At 43.7% G+C, this 27,973-nt stretch overlaps 2 protein-coding genes across 3 annotated transcripts; one reads left to right on the plus strand and one right to left on the minus strand.

Moving 5' to 3' along the window:
* The first annotated feature begins 934 nt into the window (after positions 1–934).
* thoc1 (THO complex 1) lies at positions 935–12,629 on the plus strand. Its single transcript, XM_006633863.3, has 21 exons — positions 935–1,051; positions 1,629–1,702; positions 1,861–1,921; positions 2,581–2,650; positions 3,488–3,606; positions 3,977–4,025; positions 4,453–4,548; positions 5,112–5,194; positions 5,425–5,498; positions 6,025–6,133; positions 6,680–6,814; positions 7,601–7,701; positions 7,975–8,041; positions 8,374–8,424; positions 8,517–8,587; positions 9,141–9,236; positions 9,632–9,697; positions 10,318–10,401; positions 10,791–10,938; positions 11,778–11,853; positions 12,236–12,629. Exons 1-21 carry the CDS (start codon positions 1,004–1,006, stop codon positions 12,511–12,513), a joined length of 1,956 nt encoding a protein of 651 aa, XP_006633926.1. The 5' UTR covers positions 935–1,003; the 3' UTR covers positions 12,514–12,629.
* Positions 12,630–15,435: 2,806 nt separating this feature from the next.
* usp14 (ubiquitin specific peptidase 14 (tRNA-guanine transglycosylase)) lies at positions 15,436–24,952 on the minus strand. Of its 2 annotated transcripts, none has more exons than XM_006633862.3 (16): positions 24,734–24,952; positions 23,773–23,918; positions 23,362–23,394; positions 22,839–22,943; positions 21,670–21,773; positions 20,562–20,620; positions 20,310–20,440; positions 19,883–19,963; positions 19,512–19,606; positions 18,526–18,640; positions 18,376–18,441; positions 18,058–18,150; positions 17,598–17,723; positions 17,233–17,290; positions 16,241–16,348; positions 15,436–15,660 (listed from the first exon to the last, which is right to left on the minus strand). In XM_006633862.3, the coding sequence occupies exons 1-16, from the start codon at positions 24,747–24,749 to the stop codon at positions 15,512–15,514; spliced, it is 1,485 nt and encodes a 494-aa protein (XP_006633925.1). In that variant the 5' UTR covers positions 24,750–24,952; the 3' UTR covers positions 15,436–15,511. The 2 variants fall into 2 exon arrangements, with proteins under 2 accessions (XP_006633925.1, XP_015209246.1); XM_015353760.2 differs by lacking the exon at positions 24,734–24,952 and adding an exon at positions 24,200–24,284.
* Positions 24,953–27,973: the final 3,021 nt, after the last annotated feature.

Here is a 27,973-nt window from a genome sequence, read left to right on the forward strand (position 1 = left end):
TAAAGGTTTATTCCTGCTGAAAAGAGAAGAAACACAACGTTTCAGCTGTGAACCCACTTGAAGAAGATCCATAGCCGAAAAGTAAATCTTTTCAGCTTTCTGGCAACGTGCAGAAATGTTAATAAATGACAAATATTCAGTATTGAATGTAGTACAGCAACAACAAAAATAAAACTTTTCGTGCATCTGTATGTAGCCTCGCAGTATCCTACACTAGACGTGCAGAGTGATAGTTTTTAAAATAAAAAATATAAAACTAAAATATATATATAATAAATAAATATATAATGAAAAATATAAAACAGGAGGAAGGTTAGAAGCTGGAGGACGGTGTCCCATTCGATGTATTTATCACGTTTGGGTGGTAGTAGAGAGTCATGTGGGAATCTCATCCGGCATCCAAACAGCAGTTTCTTGAAAAAAGTAGGGTGTCTCCCTCAGCAACTGGATTTTAAGATCGTCGACGAAAGACGCGACAAACAACGAATGATTATTTAAGCAATGTTTGGAATACTCGTACCTTCCAGTAGGTTACAAAGGATTCTTAGAATTACGTTTATTGCGTGTGTATATTACAATAATATTACATAAAGCAGTCTGTACAGTACATACTGTTTCATTTGTTTAGATCAGTTTGTCATTTCGTTTAGTTTATTTCACTGAAATTAACTAAAGTGCATTTTTGTGCATTAAACAAACTCTTGTCGCCATTTTTTAAAAACAATTACGGTGATAATAATCGAAATAAATGAATAAACGGACGTTTTCCTGATCTTTCCTCTTATCTTTGTTATCATAGGCTCCATTACAGTGCACACACACTCACCGAAAGTGTGAAACATTTACTTCCTCCCTCCCAAGATGGCGCCACAAAGCTACGTACAAATCCGACGACAGGAACTCTAGCCATCCGTTAGAGGATCTCTATGGCCTTTTTTTGTCACTGGTTTCCGGTTTGTTTTGCTCACTGACGGAAGCGGGGTTGTAGCAGGCTCCCGAGAAGATGTCGCCGTCCGTGTTTAACTTTAATGATGCCAAAGAGAGATTTGCGGTAAGAAACTGTGTTAGTGCAGTTGCAGAGTTGATGAAACCGTGGCTCGGGACGAGAACAAAAGGGATTTTAACGTGCAACCCGTGTGTAGGGGAAGGCTTTTGTGTTGCGTACTGCGGCTCTCGTCTTCTGCGGTGGAGGATGTACGTGAAGAGTTTAAATGAACGTGATTGAAATACCAAAGGAATTTGCCAATTTATCCGTTCTTGGTCAAGTCAGGCTAGTACAAGCGGAAAACAGCTTTGCTTGTGAAGGTCCTGTCGGCTATGGCGTAAATTCCCGTCTCGGGAGGTGACTGAAACCACTGTGGGGCGTGTTTGAAGAGTCTCCGGCGAGGCATTCAAAGCATTGCTGTCCAGACGTATGTTGTATCGTAAAATAAGCTAGAGCATGTGCCTCTGGTCTTGCTTTTAAAGGATTATCCTCCTAAAACACCATAGCACGTGCTATGTTTTGCTGTGCTAAACTAAACTCTCAAAAGCAATCCAAATGTGGAGTGACTTAAGATCATATGGCCAATGTCTTTTGTGAACCTGTGTTTTTAATTTATTCTTTGTTGTTGTTTTTTTTCCAATAGAGTACAATCAGAAGTACCTTGGACAGCAAAACTGTCAAGCCCTTAATCAACACATTTAATCAGCTCCCTGGAAAGTAAGTGCATTTTCCCACAGCTTGACAAGAACGTCTAAGGGGCTGTCGTGGTTTTTCTATAGGGTGTTCAGCAGCAATGTGAAAACGGTGCTTGGCATAAAACCTGTATTTAAAGTGCATGATGAATAAATTGCTTCCTCTTCTGTTTGACCTGTTAGTGAGACAGAGAAGAAAACCACACTTGACCAGGCTCTGCGCTGGGTTCTCGAGGGAGAAATTGTAAGTCGTCATAAAGATTGTCTTAAACAACAGAAGTTCTGCTTGTGTTTAATGGCATTTTAATTACTGTAAATCCTTTAACTCCTATGGAACTTTTCTGGACACTCCACTCAAAGTGCTTTACGGGTAATCCTCTCCACCCCCACCAGTGTGCAGCCCCACCTGGATGATGCGCCAGTCCGCTCCCCACACACCAGCTCTCAGTGGGGAGGAGAGCAGAGTGATGGAGCCAGTTCAGAGAGGGGGATTATTAGGAGGCAATGATTTGTAAAGGCCTGGGGAAAATTTGACCAGGACACAGGGGTAACACCCCTACTCTTTTTGAGAAACACCCTGGGATTTTTAATGCCCACAGAGAGTCAGCACCTCGGTTTTATGTCTTATTTGAAGGACGGTGCCTTTTTACAGTTTAGTGTCCCCATTACTATACGGGGGCATTAGGACCCACACGGATGGGTCCTACTGGTCTTAATAACACCTCTTTCTTAGCTTTGATATATATTTACAGAAGTGTCATATTTAGATCCTTGAAATACATGATCCACATCTACCACACCTTGGGTGCATTGTCCCCACATCACAAAGCTGGGTACACGCAGGGAGCGTCATTCCAGCAACTGGGGATTTGTCAGTGGAATTAAACTGCCGTTCTTTTGCAGATAAAACGAAAAGCTAGCTGTGAAGACTTCCTGGCTCTTATCTATCTCAGCATTGATGGAGTTACAGAAGGTGAGTTATTAGGAAGATCATGACAGGTTTCATTTAAAGACTGAATAGCAGGTGAAAGCCTCACAGGACACTGGACATTTTGATCAGTAAACAGTTTTGATGGCTGTTCTTTGCATTTGATGAGAAAAGTACTACCTCGACTTTGTAAAAGTGCCATTATGTAACTGGATAAGATTTACTTTACTCTTGACCTACACCGGTAAATTCATTTCAAACGTCAGTAACTGGTTCTTAGTCATTATTTTGGGATTAAGTGGGAGCATTTATTTTTTGAGGATGTAGAACAGGTCTCAATTCTCAGCCTGATGTTATGTGTGATTTGTCGCATTTGTCGTGATTTGTCTTCTTGTACCATGTGGTTTGAGGTTGATGGTTCAATTTGTCAGCTTCAAATGACAAAACAAGGATGGCGCAGTACCGCAGTGGCCAGCATGGCTGCCTCACAGCGCTGGGGCCCTGGGTTCAATTCCACACCTGGGGTGCTGTCTGTGTGGAGTTTGTATGTTCTCCCTGTGTTTGGATGGGTTTCTCTGGTTTCTTCCCACAGTCCAAAGACTTCTTGGCAGGGTAATTGGCATCTTGGGGAAAACTGCTCCTGGTGTGAATCTGTGCATGTCTGTCTCTTCCCTTCGCTGGACTGGCGTCCCATCCAGGGTGTACCCTGCCTTGCACCCGTTGTTTGCCAGGATAGGCTTTGGCTCCCCTGTGATCTTGATTTGGATCAAGCGTTTAATAAATGGCTGGACTGATGGAATTTAAAATGATCCTTCTGACACTCGGGGTGCCAGATGAGCTTCAGTGTCAGCCTTGCCTTCTGTGTCCCCCCTGTAATCGAAGGTATTTGCTCGGCAACAACTCCTTTCCTGCTGCTGGGAGATGTACTGGACTGTCTTCCACTGGACCAGTGCGATAAAATCTTCACTTTTGTTGAAGAAAATGTTTCAACGTGGAAATCCGTAAGTACAGCTTGCCAAGTGCGGTCCACAGCACGAGCTATTTTGAAAGCACAGAGGTGACTCTTTGCTCCGCTTCTGAAACCTTCTGTCTCTATGAGGAAAGTCAGAAATGAGAAAATTCATCTGTTTGCCGAAACACTTAACAGGTCACAGTCGCTGCCCGTGGTAATGCTTACACAGGGGTAAATACTGAGAGATCAAAATCATTCTCCCATGAGTGTAATATTCTAAAGTTAGTAGAGTGTCAATATAGCATTAAAATGTCATGTTTTTGTAGGGTATTGGGAAGAAATATCGCCTGTTGAATATTGGGTTAAAGCGGCTTTTTCTGCTGACTTATATCATATTTGTTTTGTTTGATTGGGTACAGAATTCCTTTTACTCTGCTGGGAAAAACTACTTGCTGAGAATGTGTAATGGTAAGTGATGTTAAAAACGAAAGAAGCCAGTTTAGTGTTTTTTTTTTTTTACTTTATTGGGTTTTTCCTATAAAATCAGGAACACGGAGGCCCTTTTATACCCAGGGTCGCGGGAATCTGGAACAAGCTACCCAGCTGTGCTGCTGAAGCAGAACATCTGGCTTCTTTCACACAGTGGCTGGATGAGACCCTTATAACAGTTAAAATCAAGAAACCAAACAAAAAAACTAGATGCTCTGACTGACCTTTTGTTGTTTGCAACCCTTCTTATTTGACTTAGACAGCTATACAACAAATGTCTCACCTTTTAATTTTTTTTGCATTAAACTTTTCACTAGAATTGACAACAGTTCAACACTAGGACACATTTTCTTGCCAGTTTCCTTTTAAGATATGAATTGTGATGACTTTTCTCTGACTCCCGCAGACCTCCTGCGGAGGCTGTCCAAGTCGCAGAACACGGTGTTCTGTGGGCGGATCCAGCTCTTCTTGGCCAGACTCTTCCCTCTGTCTGAGAAGTCAGGTGAACGAACCTTAAATTGCCACGATTAATCTCAGATCTTTAGATCAGTTTTTGAGGAGACGTCACTTAAAACTACAGTAGCGTCTCAACATTGATGAGTGTTCATAGCGAGTAATCAAATTGAGATGCAGCCAATTTCACCCCAGTATTGTCGCATAAGGTACTGCAGTCTATAGTATGTAGGGTTAAAAGACAGTAGTGACTGTCCCTTGTATGAAAATTAACATACTAACACATTTATTCTAAGTTAATTAAAATAACACAGATGTAAGTAAACAACTGTAATAATAAATGTATAGTAATCAGCTAATATAAACAACATGAATCCCTCCTCTGTGTCCAGTGAATGCCTGCACTTTCTCTCGCTGTCTCTGATTATCATGCTGATTATCATATGTGATTATCAAAGCCATCTGGCTGCTTTCTGTCAGCTTTGGTTTGTGATACAGATTGAGCTTTCTGAACTTAAGTTGTTTTGTAAACATTGGGTTTCATTGGGTTTGTGCGCCAAGTGAGACATTTTAACCGGACTTCAGTTAATTTTTCTTTTTCTGCATTTCTAGGTCTTAACTTGCAGAGCCAATTTAACCTAGATAACTACACCGTATTCAATAAAAATGAACAGGAGAGCACGTTAGGACAGAAGGTGAGTTAACGGAATAAGAAAATGCACTGTAATTAACTCAGACGTCAAGCTTCCTAGTGTGTCTTGGCTACCTTTCTGAAAAAGAAACGGGCCTGTTGAATCTGTCCCGGATCTTATTTTCAGAAAGAAGTCATGTTTATGAAAAGGTTTTGATGATTAACAGACGGATGTGTGGTGCATGGGGCTCGCTGGCAGGGGGTTTCTCAGAGATGATGTTGCTGTCATTCCAGCACACTGAGGAGAAGGATGAAGGCATGGAAGTGGAGGAGGGCGAGATGGGCGATGAGGAGGCGCCCACTCCTTGGTAAGAGACGGAACCAGACCGGTGTTTCTGACCGAAGCTCGAGTGGGGAGCTGTGTCAGCTGCTGGCGAACAAGTGAAGATTAATTCCACGCTGGAAAGTCGATCCTCTTCGTCAAACTGGACACCTGAGCTAGGCTGAACATCCAAAACCTTGTGTTTCTTCTTGTCATTTGTCCATGTTGTGACTTGACCTGGGTTGTAAAACATAAACGCTGTGCTGCTCATAGTGTGCCTGGTGTTAGAACTGTTTTGAAGGCTGCCTGCCATCAGAATTGAGTATCTCCAGACCACCTTCTGAGAGCCTTTGCTCCATCATCAGCACATAAAGGCTGCTGTTTCTAAATGGCACTATGAAGACGGGCTCTGTCTCACAGTGCCAGAGGACATTATGTCTTAGTCTGCAGCTCCAGGCCGTTTCAGATGTAAATGAGGGGAAAGCCACTTCTAATTCTCTAGGTTTTGGATGTGAAACACACTTCTCTGTTTTGCAGTTCTGGGTGTGAGTGGTGTTATTCGTCTTTTCCAGCTCTGTTCCGATTGATTACAACTTGTACAGGAAGTTCTGGACACTTCAGGACTACTTCAGGAACCCAGTACAGTGCTATGACAAATTCTCCTGGATGACATTCCTAAAGGTATCTCCTTCCAGGATTAAAGTGTGCACCCACAGACAAGCACATGTAACCTGTTGACATCAGGGCCTGTTATTGAGAAGTGTCGTGTAGACCCATCTAAGCCAGCTGGCGTCTGCAGCAATCCATTACATACCATAGGTTGTCTTTAACCAGTAAAATGACACTCTTAAAACCCAGATAAGAGCAGTGGCTAGTCGGTTTTATTTGAAGATGAGAATATGAGGACATTGACCATTAACGTCCACACTCAGCTTCTTAGTTTCTTTCAAAGAGCATGTTTCACAATGACCTGTTTTCAAACTAAACCTGGCCATTAGGCATGAGCTGTGTTATCTAATTTGAGTATACCAGTTTGGAGAGAGACATCAGGATGTGAATAAATTATTTTAACCTTTTATTGTTCATTGTTTCAGTTTTCTGATTTGTATTTTTCAGTTTTATACATCAAGAAATGAAAGGGAAATGAATTATTTTTGTAGCTGTCTAATTTGAGCTTAATTTTTTAACTATATAACTATAAAGTATATATCCTTTGCTCTTGTGTAGTTTTCAGATGAAACGCTGGCTGTGTTTAAAAGCTACAAGCTGGACGACACGCAGGCTTCTAAGAAGAAGATGGAAGAACTGAGAACTTCGGGAGGAGAGCACGTTTACTTCGCTAAATTCCTGACGAGTGAAAGGGTGAGTGTCGCGTGGTGAGAGAAAGATCAGTGACAGACGCTGTGCTCTCTACGGAGCAGTTACAGGACTGTTGCTTGGAGAGCTGAGTCTTCGTAACAGTTGGTGAAACTGGCTGACTGTGTGTAGAGCTTATATAGTATACTGTTTGTCCCAGTATGTTTGCAGCAAAATATACTGATACTGGATATTGATTAAATGTGTTTGGTGTCATTTATTTCAACTCATTATTCATGACTGGCTGATGCACTCAAGTGACCACAGCTGATGCAGAAGCAGTAGATCACTTTAGTGAGAGTTTATTGGGCACAGGTGGTGATTAGCATATTGAATGAAAATCAAGAACCATCCTGCTAGATATTAGTGAGTGTAGCACCCATAGGTAATGGCTGTGGACAACAGACAGATCTGTGGAGAGACCCAATTGTTTGGGCAGGAGTGTCTGATCGCTACAGAACTCCTCTTTAGATAATTATTGATGGAAGTGTTATTGCATGGTCCTACATTGATGCTACATTGAAGTAAACATTGTATTTCGTCTGCATTATCTATAAAAGCCATTTTCCCTATGATAGCTTTATGAGTTTGTTGTAGTTAGTGAATAAAAATAAACTATGTTCCAGGGCCCATTTTATTTAACTTGTTTTTCTTTTACCAACGTACTTTACCTGTCCAGATGGCTTTATCTATAGTACTTAGTAGTTTTTGAGGAGGAAACAGAATCTGAATGGTTTGACCTTCTTAACCAAGGCTTTAAAGAATTGTTTTCCCCATCTCTATTTTTAACAGCTGATGGACCTACAGCTAAGTGACAGCAACTTCAGGCGCCACATCCTTGTACAGTATTTAGTGCTTTTTCAGTATCTGAAGGGGCAGGTCAAGTTCAAAAGGTAAGGCAGGGACGTGGTCGTTTCCAGTATTGTTTGTGACTTATTAACAGGGAATTCAGGATTCGTGCGCGATTGCTCTTTTTAATTTCGCCAGAATAATCACTTACCATTCCAGTGAGTGGTTCTGAACCAGACCAGGAGATTGGTGAAACGTCTGCCTGCAACCTTTAGATGGAGAACCGGTTTTTTTTTTGCAGACTTTTTTTGTTCATGTATAAATTATTTTGATTAGATTATGAGATCGATATATAGTACGTCCCTTTCCTTCTGCAGCTCTAGTTGTGTGCTGACTGATGAGCAGTCTTTGTGGATGGAAGACACAACAAAACTTGTATACCAGGTTAGTTTTCCGAATAAGGTAATGTCTTCAGAGACCCGTCTGTTCGCTTTCTGTAAGAAACCGTTAACAGAATGACTTGTAGCAAAGCCAAGATGTCTGCTTATTGCCTGCTGAACATGAGAAAGTTTGCTTAAGAGGCAAGTCCACAACATAAATGTTTACTGGGTTATCACGGCTGTCTTTCCTTTGAATTCTGCTCAGTTTCAGTTTATTGCCCTTGTAGATCCATAAAAATTCTTGCAGCAAGCATTGTTCATAAACAGATCAGAAGATATGCATTATAGTATAATGTGCTCCAGCTGTATTGTTTCACGTTTTTTGTTTTGTGCTAGCTTCTCAGAGAGACTCCACCTGATGGGGACAAGTTTGCGTCGATGGTAGAGGTAAGTGTGTGTGTGTTTCTCACTCTTTTAAAGGTTGCTGTATTTTAGAGCTCGTCTTTGCAATCTTCAACCAACGATTTCATCTTTCACAGCACATTCTAAACACTGAAGAAAACTGGAACGCATGGAAAAATGAAGGCTGCCCAAGTTTTGTAAAAGAGAGGTACCCATTTGCCACTTAATAGTTTAGTTTTGGAAATGTTACTTGGCATTTTTTTACTTTACACCCTGGAGAGCTCAGTGTCTTCTGATCTTGTTCTCAGTCATATCGTGGGTCTGATTATTTAATGAGCTGTGCAATTGTAACACCTCTAGCCAGGTCTGGGGTGATTTATAGGTTATTGTTCCTTTAATGAAGTGAGTGTCTTGTGTCATCAATTGTAAAATGCTTGAAGAAAAATCTAGATATTTATCTAATTTAGAAATTGTTAATTTTGACTACTCAGGACTTAAAAAAAACAAGACACACCCCTGCTTTACACCTTGTGTTTGTGCTTCCACTTTGCATGACAACTGAACATTCTAAACGACACATTAGATCACATTTTGCTTTATGTGAAGTTTGGGACGCTGTTTTGCCCATGTGCTAGTGCAGAAAAAAGTGTTTCCTCTCGCTGATGGCTTACCAGTTACACAGTGCATGTTCAAAACTGTCCATCTCACTGACTGGGAAGAGTCCTATTAGTGCGGTTTTTGACCAGTGCGTTTCCACCCAGGCCAGCAGAGATGAAGCCAATTCGGCCCACAAGGAAGAGGCAGGCTCCAGAGGACTTCCTGGGGAAGGGCCCGGACAGGAAGATCTTCATGGGGAAGTAAGCCACAGTTCTGGCTGAGGTGGAATGCCCGGAGCCCGAGGTGTCTTACAGCTAGATGGCTGCCATCAAACAGCTTTGCCACTATGAACCAAAAAGTTCTCAATGGACTGTGAAGTAATCGTGGATTTCATAACAGTTAGATGAAATAATCTGCTTTCACGGGCAATTGCCGAAGCCTGGAAACATGACTCGGTAGCAAAGAGCTCTTTTGTGCCAAGTGGAAGGTTCGGCAGCAGCTGCCGGGTGATCTTCTGCAAGCCTTCTAGCTGCTCAGAGGCTGTGGTTCCAGTGGGAGGCTGGCACATTCTCAGGCTGGTCTTAGGCTGCCCTTCTGGGCCACACTGTTACCTTCTCATTTCTCCATCTGAACCTGGCAGTGTTGTCTCTTACAGTGATGAGCTGACTCGCCTCTGGAATCTCAACCAAGACAATATGGAAGCCTGCAAGTCCGACAGCAGGTACCTGCCTTGATTCAGAAGGGTGTGTGGTTGGGGAAACCTTTTTTCGGCAGTCGGCCCTTAATCTCTGTGTGTCACTGACTGTTTCCAGGGGTGCAGAGATGCGAAATAACTAACTGTGCTGGATAGGAACAAGTAAAGGTTAAGTCCAGGCTGAAAGGAAAAGAATAGAGACACAAGGATTCAGTTGTGGAACCTTCTTCAGGTGTGAGGGAGAGAGGGATACAGGCAGTTAATAAAGCAGGGGAGAACACAGGAGAAGGGAGAACTGGAGGAGAGGTGTGAAGTCAAAACCTGCCAATGAATAGACAGGATTAGAAAGAAACGAGTCTGTCATCGAGAGAAGGGGGAAAGTGTGATCCTAGCTTCAGGTCATCTGGGTTCAGACGTCTTACTGTGATAGGAATTCCGAAACCCCTCAGTGAGGACATCGGCATGGAATAAACCTTTGCCTGTTCCTCTGCAGCCTACGCATGCTGACACAGTTCCCTACTTAATGTGATGTAAATGTAAATCATATGTCAATAAAATCAATAGATTAACAAAAAGCAGCATTAGAAATAGTAGGATTGGTACATACCAGCATAATTGATTGGGCTCTTGTCTTCTTTTTTTCCCAGAGAGTTCATGCCCTCGCTGGAGGAGTTTTTTGAGGAGGCCATTGAACAGGCAGATCCAGCAAACATGGTTGAAGATGAGTACAAGTATGAATCTGCCTTTTTGAGAGTATTGTGCCGTTTTCTGTTTTTTAACAGGGTCTTTTCTGATACCTTCAGGTCGCCAATCCCTTTACTTAAAAGTTTAGACAAAAGCATCTTAAAAAAAAAAAACTGCACTCGTGCCTTGAATACCTGTAAGGAAATATCTTAAGTGCACCATCACTCTGTGTGTAACATGCAAGCGTATGTGCAGTGTGCATGTAGAAAAATGTCGGTTCCGTGCAGTTAAGAGTTTTTTGAGTTTGAGTTTGTCCCAGTTAGCAGATGCTGTATCTTGTTTCCACTGAGATGCTTGCCTGTGTGCGTGGCAGGCAGAGGCCTGACTTTATACCACGGCAGCCGACTCCTTCTGTAACCCTGCTCTCCTCGCCCAGGGTGGTGAAGAACTCCAACTACGGCTGGAGAGCTCTCCGGCTGCTGGCGCGCAGGAGCCCCCACTTCTTCCAGCCCACGAACCAGCAGTTCAAAAACCTGCCTGACTACCTGGAGAACATGGTCATCAAGCTGGCTAAGGAGTTGCCTGTGAGTACTGCTCTCTGGCGCCCCCCCATGGTCCCTCTCTGCGTTGCACCCACTGCCTTTCATGCTGTTGTTTGTCCTTGCCTAAGCAGCAGCACTTCCTTTGCTGTTCCAGAAGTTTTGTTTATTTTACAGAAAACAATCTGGGGATTTTTTGTCGGGTTTTATCCTGTAAATGTAAAAAAATAGATTTTATGATAAAGGGAAAAATACTTATTTAAATTGATATTTACTTTTCCCAATTCCTGCACATTTCTTGAATGTTTTTCGTCCTTTTATACAGCACAAAATATTTGTATTTGCCAGAAGTATTGTTATCCAACTGTCACAACGGCCCACTTTTGTACAGTTGTTCAACAACGGCTTTTGAGAAAAACAGTTGTTTACCATAAAGTGATTTTGAATTTTTAAAAAAGAATGAACACAAAGTCTAGGCTAAGCCTTTTGTATACAATTTTTGTGCCCTGTCCAAACAATATTTTAGTTGATTTTTGGTACTTTAAAGTCTAGAATTTGGATCCTCCTCTTGAAGAAATAACAGGGAGACATTCGATTCACACAACTTTAAGTTGTCCTCCATTAATACTGTGCTAAGGGCTCCTCATAAGGCCCGTTTATTCCTAATGTCACATTCTTTATTTTTAACCAGGCATTGCTTCTTCTAAGTTGCTTTATCCAGAACTCACTTCGTCCTGCAGCATAATATATCCAACTCTTCTTTGCTCTTTTCTCCGTTTGAAAATACTGTTCTTGAGTGATATCCAGAGATTGCGCTAAGCGTCTTTTACTTTTTCTGTGTGGTTTTTATTCATCTTGATGTTAAACAGGTTATTTTATTACAGCCTCCCTCTGAAGAGATCAAGACGGGTGAAGAGGATGATGACAATGATGACGCTTTGCTTAAAGAGAGCAATGAAAGTAAGTTCGAGTGTTGTTTCCTGTTAATGTGCACAGAAACATGCTTATATTTTCCATAAAGGAAAGTCGCTGGCTTTCTTCAAAAGGTTTGTGAAAAGGAATATATTTTTTTTTATAATCTATGTATATCCATTAGATCTGTAATCACATCAATGATTACAGCTCTAATGGACTTAGACCAGACCTGTTTGTATGGAGAAAGTGAGCGTGTTAAAATTAACTGCATTCGAAACTAAATTCACACTGTATGAAGTCCTATTAGTCTTTTCGAGGAAATGTTTCTGAAAATCCTGAACATTTATTCATCAATGCCGAAGATGGAAACCGATCAGGGGCAAAACTGGTCATCCTGCTCATTGCTTGTTGTGTTTGGCCGGTGCAGGTCCGGACGTCCAGCACAAGCTGGTGACTAACCAGCAGATGGACGATATTGCGAGTAAGCTGGGAGCGCAGTGGAAGACACTGGCCGGTCAGCTGGAGATGAAGGCGGTGGAGGTGCGGGAGATCGAGACGGACAGTGAGGATGTGGAAATGCAGGCCAAGCTGCTGTTAGTGGCCTGGCAGGACCGGGAGGGCAGCCAAGCCACCGTGGAAAACTTAGTTTTAGGCCTCAATGCCGCTGGTTTTATTAAAATTGCAGAAAGCCTGACTGAAACATAAAATTGAACTGTCTAGATTTTTGATGATGTCCTGTTTAGATGACCTCCTTTTGTAAAAAGTACCCTTCCTGCACATTACAGTCATTTCTTGTAGAAATAAATAGCCGTTGTACCTTGTTTCTGTTGTCTCAATTCTATGGCCTGGATTCCCCAGAACCCTGGTTGACATACAGCTTGACCTGGTGAAAAGGTGTTTGTGCGTTTCCAGTTTCTTGAGTTGTCTGTTGACAACTCCACAGGAAGGACAGCAGGCAAGGTCCTAGGATGTGCTCAGCCTGAAAACAATCTGCCATCAAGCATTACAAGCAGAGCTCTGGAGACGGTAGGTGGATTATAGGGTGTTAAGGTGTCATGACCCACCTGGAGCCTATTGTTGAGATGTTTTTTGTTTGACTGTAACATCTTGAAAACCCATGTTGATGAGCAATGCAGCACTAACTAAACCCTGTCTCTAAAATGTCACTAATGTTTTCAAGCTGCTAATGACAAAGCAGTTAATTTGCAATACAGTAATTCAGAAAGGGACTATGTTTGTACCGTACCTAAAGTTGAATAACCTGAAATCAAGCCATTAAAATCACAATTTATTTTACTTTTATTTACAAAATGTTGTAACTTCCAAGTGAAAATGTTGAGATTCATAGAAAAATTGGTTTTGATAAGTATACAAACTGCTTTGCATTAGCAATTGTAAAGTACCTCTGGTGTAACCACTTCCAAGTCACACAACAAGCAAATTCCACCTGTGTTCAAATGGAGTGATTCTGATGATTTTAGAATAAACTCAGCTGTTCCTAGTATCAGGCTCCTCTGTTGGGTACTGCATCCCAATCTACAGAGACGACTAGGGGCAACAAGAAGCTGCCAACCGACCTCCAGGAAAAAGCTGAGGAACGACAGAGCAGGAGATGGCTGTTAAAAAGATTTCAAAGCCTTTAAATGTCCCTTGACACAGTCAAGACTGTCATTAATACAATTATTTCCTGTAGATCTGTCCAATCAAAGTTGTCTGAAATGCAAGCAAAAGGCACTTCCGCCAAGTACAAACTCGGGTGGGTTCGCTTATCCAACCCCTTGTTCTAGGTTTACAGTTGTAATCACTTTTCAGAATGTCTGAGCATTTGTTTTCCACTTGGAGGTTGTGTGTCACAATGTGTAAACAAAGGTGAAATAAATTCTGATTAAATGTCTTGACTTCAGGCTGTTAGGCCACAAAATGTGTTACTTTGGAAAGGATGAGCAGACTTTCTCTAGGCACTGTATTGAGTTAATTAACTTCCTGCCTTCTTGAGTTTCCACTCAAGAAACCTTTTTAAAATATCCTGCTTATATTTTGGCAAGTAACATAATTCATTACATGTATTCCACCAATTCAGCAGTTTGTTTTAACGGCAGCTTGAGATTTGTGACGTTTACCTTCAATGGACATGGTAGAAGTCGAAAATATTACGTGTTCTTGCATTCACAGCTTGAAACAGGTCTACTCTGGTGAGTTGCTGCCCCTCTCTATGTTAAAATGTGGGTGTGACCTTGCACAAGGTCATCAAACAAGATGCAAGGTGCAGAACAGCATCCGTGTGATACATGAATACCTGGATTTTTAAATGAGCATAAACCTTAAACTCCAAATTTAATGACAAATCCTTCATTAAATCTACACACGGTCACTTTTTCTAGCATACAAACCTTTAATCAGAACCCTTGGCAGTGCCATGCCATTACTGAATTGATGCTTAACTGCATAATCAACCATCATAATCATTGAAGCTGAGCTGGAGCAAAGACATGGGAAGAAGGGTGACTCCTACTACAATAAACAGTCCTGACATTGCTCAAAGTCACACGCCACACAAAGGGTTATTGATGTTGACACCTGGGGATTTTTCAAGACGCTGCTGGCCGAGAGCCTCAGATCACTACCCAAGCACCCCTGCTTTCAAGAATTCAGTTCTAGATCTGACTTAATACGAATTCCAGATGATTGACAATGCGATTTTTGACTGGATCGAGGTGAAGGTGTAGGTAAAACTACACAAAACACAACCCGTTTCAATTGAACACAGTTTATTTTTTTATCCCCATTTATGAAAAGCCAGCAATCAATAACTTATGACAAAAATAAACGGCTGTGCCACTTTTTCTGGGCTTCACACATGACTGCAGCAATACGGTTTTTATACTTTGGGCAGCAGCGCTGAATTACAAAGTGAGGCAATAAACTCCCTTTCTTCCACCTCGCCAAGGAGGCAAGAGGAGGCGAGGAAACACATGGTAGGATGGAGTTACTCATGCAACAACGAGGACAACGCAATGAGCAACACAAGTGCAATAAATATTTTTTGTATTAAAAACCATGTTTACAGAATCTTGTATTGAAACAGCTCAGAGGTCGTGCAAGGTTTCTTTGCAAACACTTCAGTATCCTCGAGACCCCTTGCTTAGTACTTAACTCGCAGGACGTAGGACTACACAAGAAACAAGGTAAGACTGATTTTTTTAGCAACCTGCACCATGGGCAAGGAATGATCGTGGCTGTACAGTTTCTCCACTGCTCAGCCTTCTGCTGTCACCCCAGAGGGGTGGTAACTGGTTAACAGGAAGCAGTTTCTCATCCATTGCAAGCAGACACCCCTTATCCAAGGACAGACTGAAAGCTCTCTGCTCGCGTCACGAGCGAACACCTTCTTGCTGACAAACCGATCAAAGGCTCTTAAAAAAAAAAAATAGAGAAAAATGTACAAGGTAGCTAAACATGTGAACTCGCCAGTCCAGCAAAGAAAATAACTGGAAGCCTGGGCACTTTCTTTGGGTATCAGTTTTCACAGAACCTGCCACCACGCTACCCTGACGTAGCCAGTAAAGACGCACGAGGATGTTGCAGGACGCAACCGGCATTCATTACAAAAAGATTTTAAGGTCATCATAAGTTTTAAAGACACAAATATTTATTGCACATCTATGCAGACAGTGCTTGGAAATGGCATCTTTGTCACTTGTGATTACTGCTGCTCGCCCTCCAGTATCTCTAGCCTGCGGGGCCCGTATAACAGGACGTAGGCTATGTGCCAGTCCCCGCCGCCGGACAGCTTCAGGATGTCCTCTGGCGCCACGACACTCACTTTGTCGTCGTCGAACTTGACCCACTCGCCTGCAAGGGAAAACGAGACGTGCTGCTTTGTAGAGGACTCCTGGCTCACATCTCGATCGGCAACGCGGGGCAGTACAGCCTGATGTAGTCATCCGAAAAACCCCAAGCAGAAGTTAACTCCAGAAGCACTGTTCGACTGTGCAGCTCTCAAAGGAGAGCTGCCTTCCCAATTTCTCAGACCAGTTATTAAACCCCGGTAAAAAAAAAATGTAATTGATAGTGCCAAATTTGACAAATCCCGAATCGAGCACAAATGGTGAGCGTTTTTGAAATGAGTGTATGCTCTCCATGTTGCTAGTCTCCGCAATGTGCGAGCGAACAAGAACACTCCGTGCAGCAGACATTTCACCGCACAAACACCCCATTAGAACCCTGAAATGTAAAAATAGTGTCGCAATTCCCCTTTAAGGCATGAAAGGCATTTCTCTGGATGACAAATCAGATCCCCAAACTATTTCTAAATTCCCCAATGCAACGGAAGCTCTCCCTCCAGTGTGTGGACAATTTAAAGCAAAACTAACCTAGATCAGTGAATTTTTAATTTAAAGGCTTCTTCGTTAAGGCAATGGGAGGCTTTTACCTTCTTTTCTTTTGACCCAGGCTAAATAGTGTCCAGATGAGCTTGATCGTCCCTGATGTGTCAACACAGCCTGAAGGTCATAGTAACCACTGTTGTTGGAGCCAAAATCTAAATCAAAAAGACGGGGTAAAAAAAAAAACGTCAGGTCCAATCACGATGAAGATGAGTAGGTGTCAAATACTACACACAAATACAGCACGTCAATTCAACATGTGTAAATTGGCCGCACGCTCACCGCCAAAATAGTTTAGTTTAGCGCGATACAATGTCTAACATCCACGAACCTATTTTGTGACACTGGGAGTTTTGAATCACTGAAAGGATGATTTGATATGAAAGGATTTCAAAAGCTGGCCTTTTCTACTTTTGATTTAAGTTAAACTACTGTATAAATAAGGTGTTACATTGATCAGTAACTGTGTTTTATACCGTCACTGATGAATCAGCCAAGCCAATCTAGGGCCCCTCAATCTGTGCATTCCCAATTAAAGGCTTATTATATTGCTCAGTAACATGTATGATGCTAAAGATGTGTGTAACATGAAAATTACAGAAATCAATCAGCAGCCTACAGAATGTTATTAGCATGACATAAAACTGATGGAAACACTGTACAGCAATACCTCTTTATATACTGTATGGATATTTTTTCATTTCACAAGTACCTTACTTTTGATATCTGTTAAGGGCAACATAACTGTAACTGTAACATAGCTGTAAGACCTTTTTTAGTGATTTTTGTTTCATCTTAATAAGGCTCGCTTCTTTTTAACAATCAATCATAGGATGCGGTGCATTATTATGTCCATAGGTTAAAACTTTCAAATACTCCCAATCGGCCTTGTCTTAAAATAAATTACCTAACTCCTCTTTTGTTCAATGAAACAAAAAAAATGGAACTCGTACATTTTGAAACACCTGAAATTTCCAGATATGAAATTAGAAAAGTTAGAAGTTATCACTGATTAACTTTAACTTGGTATGGTACTCACCATCAGGAAATGAGAAGGGCTCATATTTCGCTTGCTTTGGCACAGGTGTCTTGTCCACCTGTTGAAACAGTCGATGGAAAAAACACATTTAGTAAAGGGCTGGATATATCAACAGCTTCCAGTCCTTACAAAGGCCCTTACAAAGCCTGCAACAGCCAGTACACCAAGATGAGAATGCAGTAACAAAGTGTGCCACATGCACACAATCTACACAGCGGACAACAGGGGTACACACTACATAGCAACATGAGCCCGGGCGTCAATGGTCAGCACCCCAGAAACACAAGCCTGGTCAAACTTTGTTCAACAGTTACCAGTAGAGTGGCAGAACTTCAGCGTCTGCATCCATGGTGCTGCATGCTCACCTTTTGCTGCTGGTTAAGTTTTTTGTCTTCTACCTCCTTGAACTTTGACCTGATGGCCACCATTTTCTCCTGCAGCTCAGAGGTGCACAGCTCAAAAACATCAAGCATTAAAGGGAATTTCACATCCTGCGGGAGGAGGCAAGAATAAAACAGTTCTTATGAACTGTGCCATACCTAACAAAAACAACAACACTCTCTCTTCAGTTGATGAAAGCTGAGATATTCATGGTTTAAGAGGTAGAGGACTTTATTTGCCATATGTACATGTATATTGAAATTCTTATGCGCACCGTTCAACACCACATTACAAAACAGTACAAAATGAATATTATCAACCAGTTACTAGTTTTAACAGTACAGCATAGTAAGTATAGTCTAATATTAAGGCATCTATTACAGTAAGCCATTAAGTTAAATAGAAGCTTGTGCCTTGATCTTTTTCTGCCTAGAGCATTCTCACCTTTAGGACTTTGGCATTCACTGACTCCTTTTCTTTGTAGAAGAACCGAACCATCTGAACTGTCAGGTACGCAGGCAGGCGGCTGATTTTGGACTGTAAAAGGAGACGGAAGTCAGCCATTTTAACAATGTTAAAATCCTAAAAGAGGGGATGGCATGCTTCCCAAGAATCCTGAGCCGGAAACAGCCCATTCAATTCACAAACCAATTCCCAATGTCCCCGAGTCTTTACAGAAGCCATTAAAAAAAAGGGCAATTCAACACAGGAGACTGTGTTGTGTGAATCTTTATTTGGACCCTGAACTGGAGGCATACTTACAGATTTTATGTACAAGGCGTTTCTTTGCAACGATGGAGACAGCTTCGTGATTTCTTCGTGAAGACGCTGGAAACACAAAGAGGTTTCAATCACCTGGCCGGCGGCACAAGTCGGCGGTACGGATCCCTGTGGCGGCGTGACCCGACTCACCAAGCGCAGCCCTGTGAAGAGGTACTTCACCTCCTGGTTAATGAAGCAGCTGAGCTGGAGCTGGTTCTCCTTGCCTTTCGTCGGCTCCTCGTCCTCGGCTTCCGTGCACTTCATACTGAGTTACAGGAGGTTAAAGCGCAAACAGACTCAGCCCACCGGAACGAGGGCCGTCCCAGCGGGAGGAGCTCTTTTATCAAACACTGAACAGTTCTTGTGAAATCAAAGAGAAGAGAAAACCACAAGGACTGCCTGAAGCACCTCTCACCCTGCAGACCACACACCGGTGGCTGTAGATGTCATGTCCACTGAAGAACTGAGGCAGTGAACTAAAAGGAGTGATGCAGAGCAGTAACCTCAGATTCAGACTGGCTACTTCACGGCTCTGCAAAATGCGAACTGAAATGCTGCATGCTGCAGCATGAGAAGTTCCTCTTCCCTGTTAAGCACTCCTTTTGTACATTCAAGTAAACCTGTTGAAGTGTACCTCCCATGAAAAAAAATAATCTAAATGTATAAAATATTCCAAAGAAAACCGAGCTACATGCTGCCTTCTGCTGAGATACTAATGTACCAGTGGGATACTACAGACGCACTGTGGTCTCAGCGTACAATCAGCCCTATGCTGGCCTTTCCCTTTTACCATAACAAGCTGCTTCCTTGGTTGGTGTTGGAATTGAGAAAGACAGGATGGTGAAGAACGCTTTTGATGCAGTCTTGCATTTGAGCTCATTCTTCAAACAAAGTCCTTATTTTGGGAGAGCAGCCTGGACTGGTAACTGCCTGAGCTGTCTCCGGCACACTTTGGAAAACAGCAAAAGGGGCAGCTGATTGAAAACGCAAGCACACAACCGCACAAGCCCCTTGCGTCTCTTCAAAACTCAAGACACTAGACCTGCCACAGAGCTGACATCAGTTTCTCATCTTACTAAAAATGAAGGTAGGGTGGGACGATAACCTTCTACAGGTGCTCAAGTTCTGAAGGATACGTGGTCTCAAATTCTACACCAAAAAACTGGTCGATTAAGTTCTTCTTAGCCTGGGCGCCAGCAGCTGCGCTTTCCACAGCCATCCCTGTGTCCGTCTGAAAGCAGGAGCAACATGCCAAGGATTTAGATCATTTAAACTGACAGTGGAATCGCAAAATAAGCCACCTGAGCACAGCGATCAGGATCCCGCAGCAGCCGAAAGCTGTCGAGTGCTTGTCTGGCGGCGGTACAGCTGAGGGCTCCTTCACCGGTTGCTGCTTTAGATATTTAAAGCAGAGATGCATACCTGGAACCACAGTACTCACACTGCTGGAGAGAGACGCACTCCAGATAACTCATCACTCCAGTGCAAAAGGACTGAATCTCCCTACCTCCACAGATGCCTCAGCTTCCAGCGGTTCTAACTTCTGCTGCAAGACTCTCATCATCTGAACCCAGCACTCATTGGCATCCTGCAAGCGGGATACGAAGGAAAAGAAACTTTTTCTAAACGTTCAGGGCACCACGCGTGCAGAGAGGTTGATTCTATTCAAGCAACATTATTCTAAGCCTGGAGTTATGCTGGCCTCTATTTGTTGAGGCGCGTTTTTAAATAATCATCAAGCAATTAACCACTTACAGTTATTCTGTTCAACCATCATGGAAATATCAGTAAGTCTTAATGTTAATATACTAGGCTTGGAAAACAAAGTAACAGCTTTCAGGGTTAATCCAAATCCGTAGTTTCTGTATCAGATGGACTGATATAGAGACTTGGAGGGGCAGCAGACTGGGGCCCAGACAGCAGAGCACACTCACCTGTTGCAGGTACTGGCCCTGGTCTCCTTTCTCTGCGAACTGGGGGAAGGCCATGTGCAGAAACTGCAGGAGGATGATAGGAGGTATACTTGAGGACGTCTTATCCATGGACTCGTATAAGTCACGTAGGGCTGAGCGAAAGGGGGGGGGAGAAAAGGCACAAAATAAGGATGTAGTGGAACCCAGTTAAGTGTTCACCTGAGCTGCGGTGTCTGAGAAGGGGAGAAGGCCGAATCCGCGTCCCATACTGACCTGCTGTGATGTACTGAGACGACGCGTTGGCGCCGGAGGCTCTCAAGGCACCTGAATACCTGCAACAGAGAGATGAAGAGCAGCGACGCCTGAGAACAGAGACAGGGCAGGAGCCAGACCAGCCCAGCTCTGAGAGGACACACGCGCGCTGCCCAGGTCACCCCCAGGACCAAAAGAGAGCAAGTCCCGATGAAGAGTGCGCTTCAAGCGCCACTTTCGACCGCGTACAACATACCAGAGGACACAGAGACATCAACACTTCTCAACGGAGAGGGGAGTAACTAAGCTACTATCATAACAGTAATTATTAAACTGAGAATTTAAGATGACATTCTGGATGAACACAAACACAGTAATGCACTGCAAGTCATGAAAACTACCTTGCTGTTTTTTTTTTATTATTATTCATGCTTGCATTTCATAGTGTTAGTAAACTCAGTCAGTGGAGATCACTTGATTCGTTTCAGCGTCGCCTCGTCCAGTTACCAAGGATGGCAACTAAACACTCAGCCAGTATAAAAGGAGAAACGAAGGGCAACAGGCCGTGAAAAACAGGTCAGGGACACTAGACCTCAAATATATACGCAACGAATTCATGTTTAAAACTATATTAAAACATCTGAAACAAAAATATATAGCAATGATACATCTGAGTCAATACTGTATTTTAGATTCTTGGTAGATAATATAAAAACAATCTGTCTCTTTCATAACAAAGAACCATTTCTCCATCTCTAGATTAGTGGCTCATCAGCTTGCAGTATTATTTTTGTATAGCATATCGGAGTTAATATTGCTGCTTATGTTTAAGACTTTGTTGAATTCTTAATGTTTCTTCAGTGTCTCTGTGCCATATTAGCTTCACAACTGCACCATTTATTGTTCAGTATTGCATGCAAACTGCTATTGATTTTTTTTTTTGCTACCCCACCTTTTTTAGTAAGTCATATGAAACAGAAACGAATATTTACACTGGACATGCAATAAAGACAACAAATTTTTTTAAGTACAGCCAATAGAATTTTTACCGCATCTCACCACAAAAAGCAAAATTATTTGAAATTCTTTGAAATGGTCTCTTTTCCCAATTGTCCAAAAACTGTCCTACCCCCTCAGGGATTCTCTGAGCTCGGGCACCGAGCGCAGACACTGGACAGTAGCATTCATGTAGCACGTGTTGCCCAGGTTCGTCAGTCCGCAAGGCAGCTCCATCTGCAATCAAGAGGCAAAGTGTTTGGTTACATAAAGCATCAACCAGACTAAAAGTGGCAACAGGAAACAGGCTTTGTTTAGATTTGATAATAAGCCATCTCCAAGAGATTTATGTCAATAAGAAGAAAACATATGGAGTTGTATATTCATAAGGAATAGCTCAGTATCCTGCTTGCTCGCAGGGGAATGTATACTAAATCTGAACACCAAACAGAGCAAACAGGACGCAGACAGCAAGCTCACGTTGGGGTCGGTGGACTGGGTCAGGGTAACTCAACTACTACAAGCACAGGATGGACATTATGACAATTGCGTGGGCATGACTGGCATCAAGTAAAAAACGACATTTTGTGGACACTTTGCGTGTGTAAAGCATTCATGTAGAAGTAATGGTATTTGAGCAGAAATGTATATTCATCCATCCATCCATTTCCGAACTGCTTTATCCATGGGTCGCAGGAGAGCTGGAACCTATCCCAGCAAGCATCTGGATGGGACTTCAGCCCAGTGCCGGGCACACTGACACACACACATATTCACACCAGGGCCAGGTCTCCCAGTAGCCTCAGATTCTACCAGCACACGTCTGGACTGTGGGAGGAAACCCATATGAATACGGAGACTCCACACAGACGGCACCCCAGCACCAGAACTGATCCCAGGACCTCCAGTGCGGTGAGGCAGCAACGTTAACCAGTGTGCCACTGAGAACTAAAATATTTTCGTACCTAATAAAGTCTGCAGGGCTTACTATTGTAGAGAAACAACGCTGTCAGAAAGTGGACAGCTCAAGCGGTCATTTCTCATAATCCTCAAGGACTGGACTTCCATTGTCCCTGTCTCTACAAGGACGGAAGACCTTGCTCCCTCCAGCGCTGGATGGCAAGTGGGAGGGCTTCGCTAGGACATCTAGATGCTCATCGAAAATGTCAGATCCCACACGAGGTGTCCCTTGTATTAACAGGTATCACGGAACCGTCGACGGATCAGAACACACGGAATCATTCCCGGGCCCCCCAAGATCCGCGCCAGGCCCGTCCCGGCGGCGACGGCACGCGCACTCACCGCCGAAGCCAGCTGCTCTTCGGTCATGTCCTCCATGAACACTGGCCGGACCGCCGGCTCCTCGGGCAGAGCCTCCGCCGAGCCCATCATCAGCAGGGTCATTCCCTGGGGAGGGACGCAGAGTTCAGGAGGAGCCATGAGCACGCCACACCAGTCAGGCCCGAGCCAGGCCCAGAGGCCTGGTCAAGCGCCGGACCCTCGGTGCCCAGAGTGGAAGACATGGACCCCAGCGGAAGACCAAACAGACAAGAGCACACAGAGCCCAAAGCATTGATGTCAAGAATATAACTACAGTGCCTTGGAGTGGGAAAAACACTCATGCAACACGACACTGAAGCCTCTGGCGAAACACCACACATCCCCCAGGCACACATGCGCCAACAAACCTCAGTGGCTCCCCGCCAGTTTCTCTCGCAGGGCCCCCAACCCCAGTCAAACAACAACAACAACAGCGAAAAGACCCACGTGTGACTGTCACAGCTCCTCTCCAAACAGCCCCAAACCACCTGGAGCAAACACTTACATTTTTTAACTTGATGTTACCCCATTCATCGTCCTAAAAAAAAAGAGAGCAAAGGAAAAAAAAGAGATGTAAGTGAGCCTTATTACTGTTTTGAAGTGGAATTAAGAAAGTAAAAACCTGAAGATTTTCATCAGATCATTACACATTTAAATTAGCTTAATTATATATAGTTATATCCATATATTTTTAACCAAAGCAACTTGTATTTGCAACCAGTTACATAAATGGGGCATTTTACTGGAACAGTCTGGGTAAAAGTTATTTGCACAACAGCAGTGTCTCAACTGGGATTTGAACATTTGAGTCCAGTACCCTGACCCTGGTCTTAATTCTGCACATAATGTAATAGGTTCTCGTCCTCTGTGCGTCTGCACGCAAGTCCACGGCTAAAACAGATGGCACACGCCGTACCTTGAGTGTGCCCCCTTTCACCATGACCTTCTGCCTCTCGGGCTGGACTCCCGTCAGCGCAAAGAGCTGGGCCTTGAACACCACGGGCGGCTCCTCCGTGTTCAGCTCCACAGCATCGAACTTCTCCTTTCCCCACTTCACGTTCACTGGCGTGGGAGGGAGAGAGGTGGAGACACGGGGGGGTCAGTGGCCGGTTCTACGAGATGCAAAATCCCATGAAACACATTCAGCTCGTTTCGTGAGAGACCGGTCCCTTGTCTCGCACGGCACAATGACAGATGACTTGCCCGTCAAAGCTCAAGTCAAACACACTGCGCTTCAATCGCATGACTCAGGCCGTGTGTCTGACTTTGTACTGCGCGTCTCAAACAACCATTTTTTTTTACACTCAATCCCTAAAAAACGACAACAACAACAACAACATCACCTCGAGATCGCAGCAATCAGATCAGCTCCCCGCAGACAGGGCTGCGCTGAAGGCCCCGACTGCCGGGAGAGTGTCTCTCTACGACACGCTCGGACACAACCACCGCTGCCGACGGGGTTCATAATAAAAACACCTTTTTAATTTGCTTTACGGGGGGGGAGGGCGTGGTTAGGACAGACGGTCCAGCAGACAGGGTGTGCGCCCTGGCTGAAGTGGACGAGGATGTCAATACGGACACATCTGTAAGAGAGGCAGCCCGGTGCCGGGTTCACTAGATAAAAACACACAACAGAGGCGGCTGAGCAAACGCACCAATGGGCGTCCAAACACACACACCCCCACACCCGCGACCGCCTCAGGCGGCACCTGCATCTAAGGGGCTGCCAGCGCCTATTCCACGGCAGGTGGCCTCGCCTCCCCCGGCTCCTCCAGTGGGAAAGCCCCCGGTCGTGCCCGCGGCCTAGCCCGAGCCCTCGCACGTGTCTCGTCCCGGGGCCCAGCGCCGCTCGCCCCGCCGCCTCCCCCCCGGCCTACCTGTAAACACGGGCATTTTCCGGGCCTGACGCTGCGATTCACCGGGTTCCGGGGGGGACTGGAGCACTCGTTTCGGTCCTGCGGATCGCTCCTCTCTCCTCTCGCCTCGTCTCGTCTCACTTCATTCAAACGGCTCCTCACGATGACGCTGCAACTACACGCCGACTTCCGAGCCGCTCTGGCAGCGACTATCAGGCCTGAGGGGCGGGGAGCGGGGAGGAGGGAGGGCGGCCGGTCGCGGGAATGGCTCTGGGTCTGTGCCACATGGCGGGCGGGTTCCGTTTTCTTTACGCTACAAAGACGAGAAACACGTACGGGCTCTGCAGCGCAGCGCTACAAAGACGACATCGAACGAGTGAAAACAGAACAAGTCAGCTAGGATCTTATCTACCCGAATTAATTCGTAAATTGTTTTAAAGCACAGAGGCTTCACGCTCTCTACGTGTGTGTGTATAAAACTACATGAGAATGGTACTGAACATTACACGAACATCTGTCCTTAAAAGTCCAGTTCTATACAAATCTTACTATTATTTTAAGCAAGAACAGATTGCCGGAAAGCTGTTGTATGATGACTCGAGGGGGGGAAAATGTGTTCATTTCTTTCAGTGTGTCAGACTCGGGTTACTTGAGTTTCTTCCTCAACTGTCATTCTCAATTCTCATGAGGTTTTCTAAAGAAGCTGTCTTCTGTGTCTTGGTCCCAGGTCAAAACCTCTGCGAAGGGGCTGGAGTTATCTTCGTCAGCCTCGGTCTGTTCCTGAGCTTCTTCACGCGTCTTTCTGCTTGTTCTCCGTGAAATAACCCCTCTTTCACGCTTCCAGCCCGAGGGAGAGCTGTGCACCAGGAGTATAATTCATTGATGACAGAAATTACAGCGGCAATATGACGCTCAGAGGCTTACAATTGAGACGCTTTGTGTCAGTCTGCAGCTCATGACAGCTTTCTTACCATGGAATCAAAGATTCGGTGAATAAGAGATTCAATGGGTTGATTCCAAGTGCAAAAGCACATTATCTACATGTATCCAATATCTTACGTTCTTGTCAGTTAGTTTTTGTGTGGTACCGATCCTGCAAGCGGTTCTATACTGTATATTAAGTAAGCAAAAGGGGTAACATTGGAAAAAACACAATTTAAATCCGTAAAATAACCACTGATCTTAATGTTTGAAGAGATTATTTTAACATTATTTTTACAAAATAATCTCTCACGCTTTTCATGTGAAACAATTTCAATTTACCTGATTAAAGGCTCGATTTCCAGGCTTAACTGCTTTTCTGGAGTATAATTTTGTTCTTGAATACGAAGCGTATGTTCATATACTTGAATGCATCATATCCGTTTTCCTTATGCTGATCTAAATTTATTGTTTGAGGTAATTATTTCTGCGTCCATTCCAGTATGATTTTAATTTTTTTTAAATAAAAAACATTTGAATTTCTTTTCCTGTGCAATGTTTTTGGCAACACATAAGAAATTGTACCATGGTACATTTATGGTACCAGTACTATGGTACGCTACCCTGGTATTTTTGACAGTACCATGGTACTTATACTGTATACCATGGTACTCTTGGGTACGTTGAGTACGTGGTACTTTGAAACTTATTTTATCCTATGATGTTTTGACAACAGTATGGTACTTGTAGGGGTAACATGGTACTTAACACTAGTTATTAAAATATGATTGATCGATAAATAGGCCCACTTTATTCATCCTGAAGAAGATTGCAGAGAAAATAGAAAGCCAACATAAAGTGTATAGGCTATTTAAAACATTTTAGGCTTTGGAATGAAACACAAAATTCTTAAACCGGTTAAGTCCAAATGTAAATCAATACAGAATATGATCATAACAGTACCAATACAACAAGAACAACAACAATAACAATAATAATGATGATTTCACAGCTGAAGTTAAAGGGAGCAGGACATTTAAATGGAGACTGGCTCGTGCTCATGATGCTGGTTCTGCTGGCCCACACCACACTGACCTTTCAGGATCTTTGCTGCATTAGGTAGCTTCTGTCTCATACAGGCTCTGATTTCTGTATGGGTCTTCTCGGGGAACACAGCCTTTACTTCAGCTAACAAGAGAAAGAGAGCAGAAAAATATTATTTACCTGAACAAAATAGACTGAACGATGATTTCAGAGTATAACCTAAGCCATCAACATTCACCGATTACAGCTTCAGCCTCCTCTCGGGACAGGGGTGGCCTTGTTTCGCTGTTAGACAAAGAGACATTTACACAACAGTGAGGTGCCAGTATGCCGTAGTGTACAAGCCACACATCAGATCATTTGTGTATTTCGCTGCAGTTGCCCGGGAACAGCGATCCCTCAACGTGATGAGCTGTACATTTTATAGAGAAAGACAACATTTGGAGAACAGGTGTGAGGAAACAATTGAGCTTCCTGTGTGTGCTTGCCTGTAGTACTTAAGTTAATGGTATAGATAAGATATGTGTAGATTTCATTCTGATTTTTGTAGAATTAGGTTCTGTGGTATAAAGTTGGCACCTCCAGACAGCTCTCAGGCGAAATCAGTGGTCAAGTAAATGCCTGTAGAGGTCTGTTTCTCCCTGCAGTACTCCAGGCGGTTGTTACCGAGATGTCTCGAGGCTGTGGTTTCAGTTGGGGTGGAGGTCTTAGACGGTTGATGACGTCTGTATCTATTGAATGGCTTTCTATTATTTAGGAACAAGTAATAGGTTTATTCCATGCTGAAAAAAAAGAAGAAAGAGAACACAACGTTTCGACCGTGGAGCATTTAGCTGCATCGCTATTTTGTTTTTGTTTTGAGTGTCCAGTTTCTTTAAACTATCAAAACTCTCAAACCACATGCGTTGTAGCACCTTATTCTGGAGCTACCAGTCCCCGAACTGGAAGGATGGTTAATTGGACGCTCTGCTCGTGGGTGCTGGTTTGCTGGGAGCCTTCTGGAGCTCGCATGCTTGCATTCATGTCGAGGTCAAAAGGCCTGTCGTCTGGATGCACCGGGTCCTCCATGTCGTCTCATGTGCTGCCCTGTGGTGGACTGGCGTCCTGTCCAGTGTACCTCGTTTTCAGACGAGCTCGGCTGCGACTCCCCCCCGACAGCCGAGGCGCCCCAAGCGAAGGCAAGTTAAAAAACCCGAAACCTTTTTTTTTTTCTGAAGCATGCCGTTAAAACTGCTCCACGCACCAAACCAGACAGCAGAGGTCACTGTGTACTAAGTTTCTTCGCCAAAAAACACA

This window comes from Lepisosteus oculatus, chromosome 6 (genome assembly GCF_040954835.1).
Source record: "Lepisosteus oculatus isolate fLepOcu1 chromosome 6, fLepOcu1.hap2, whole genome shotgun sequence".
Taxonomy (NCBI): Eukaryota; Metazoa; Chordata; class Actinopteri; order Semionotiformes; family Lepisosteidae; genus Lepisosteus; species Lepisosteus oculatus.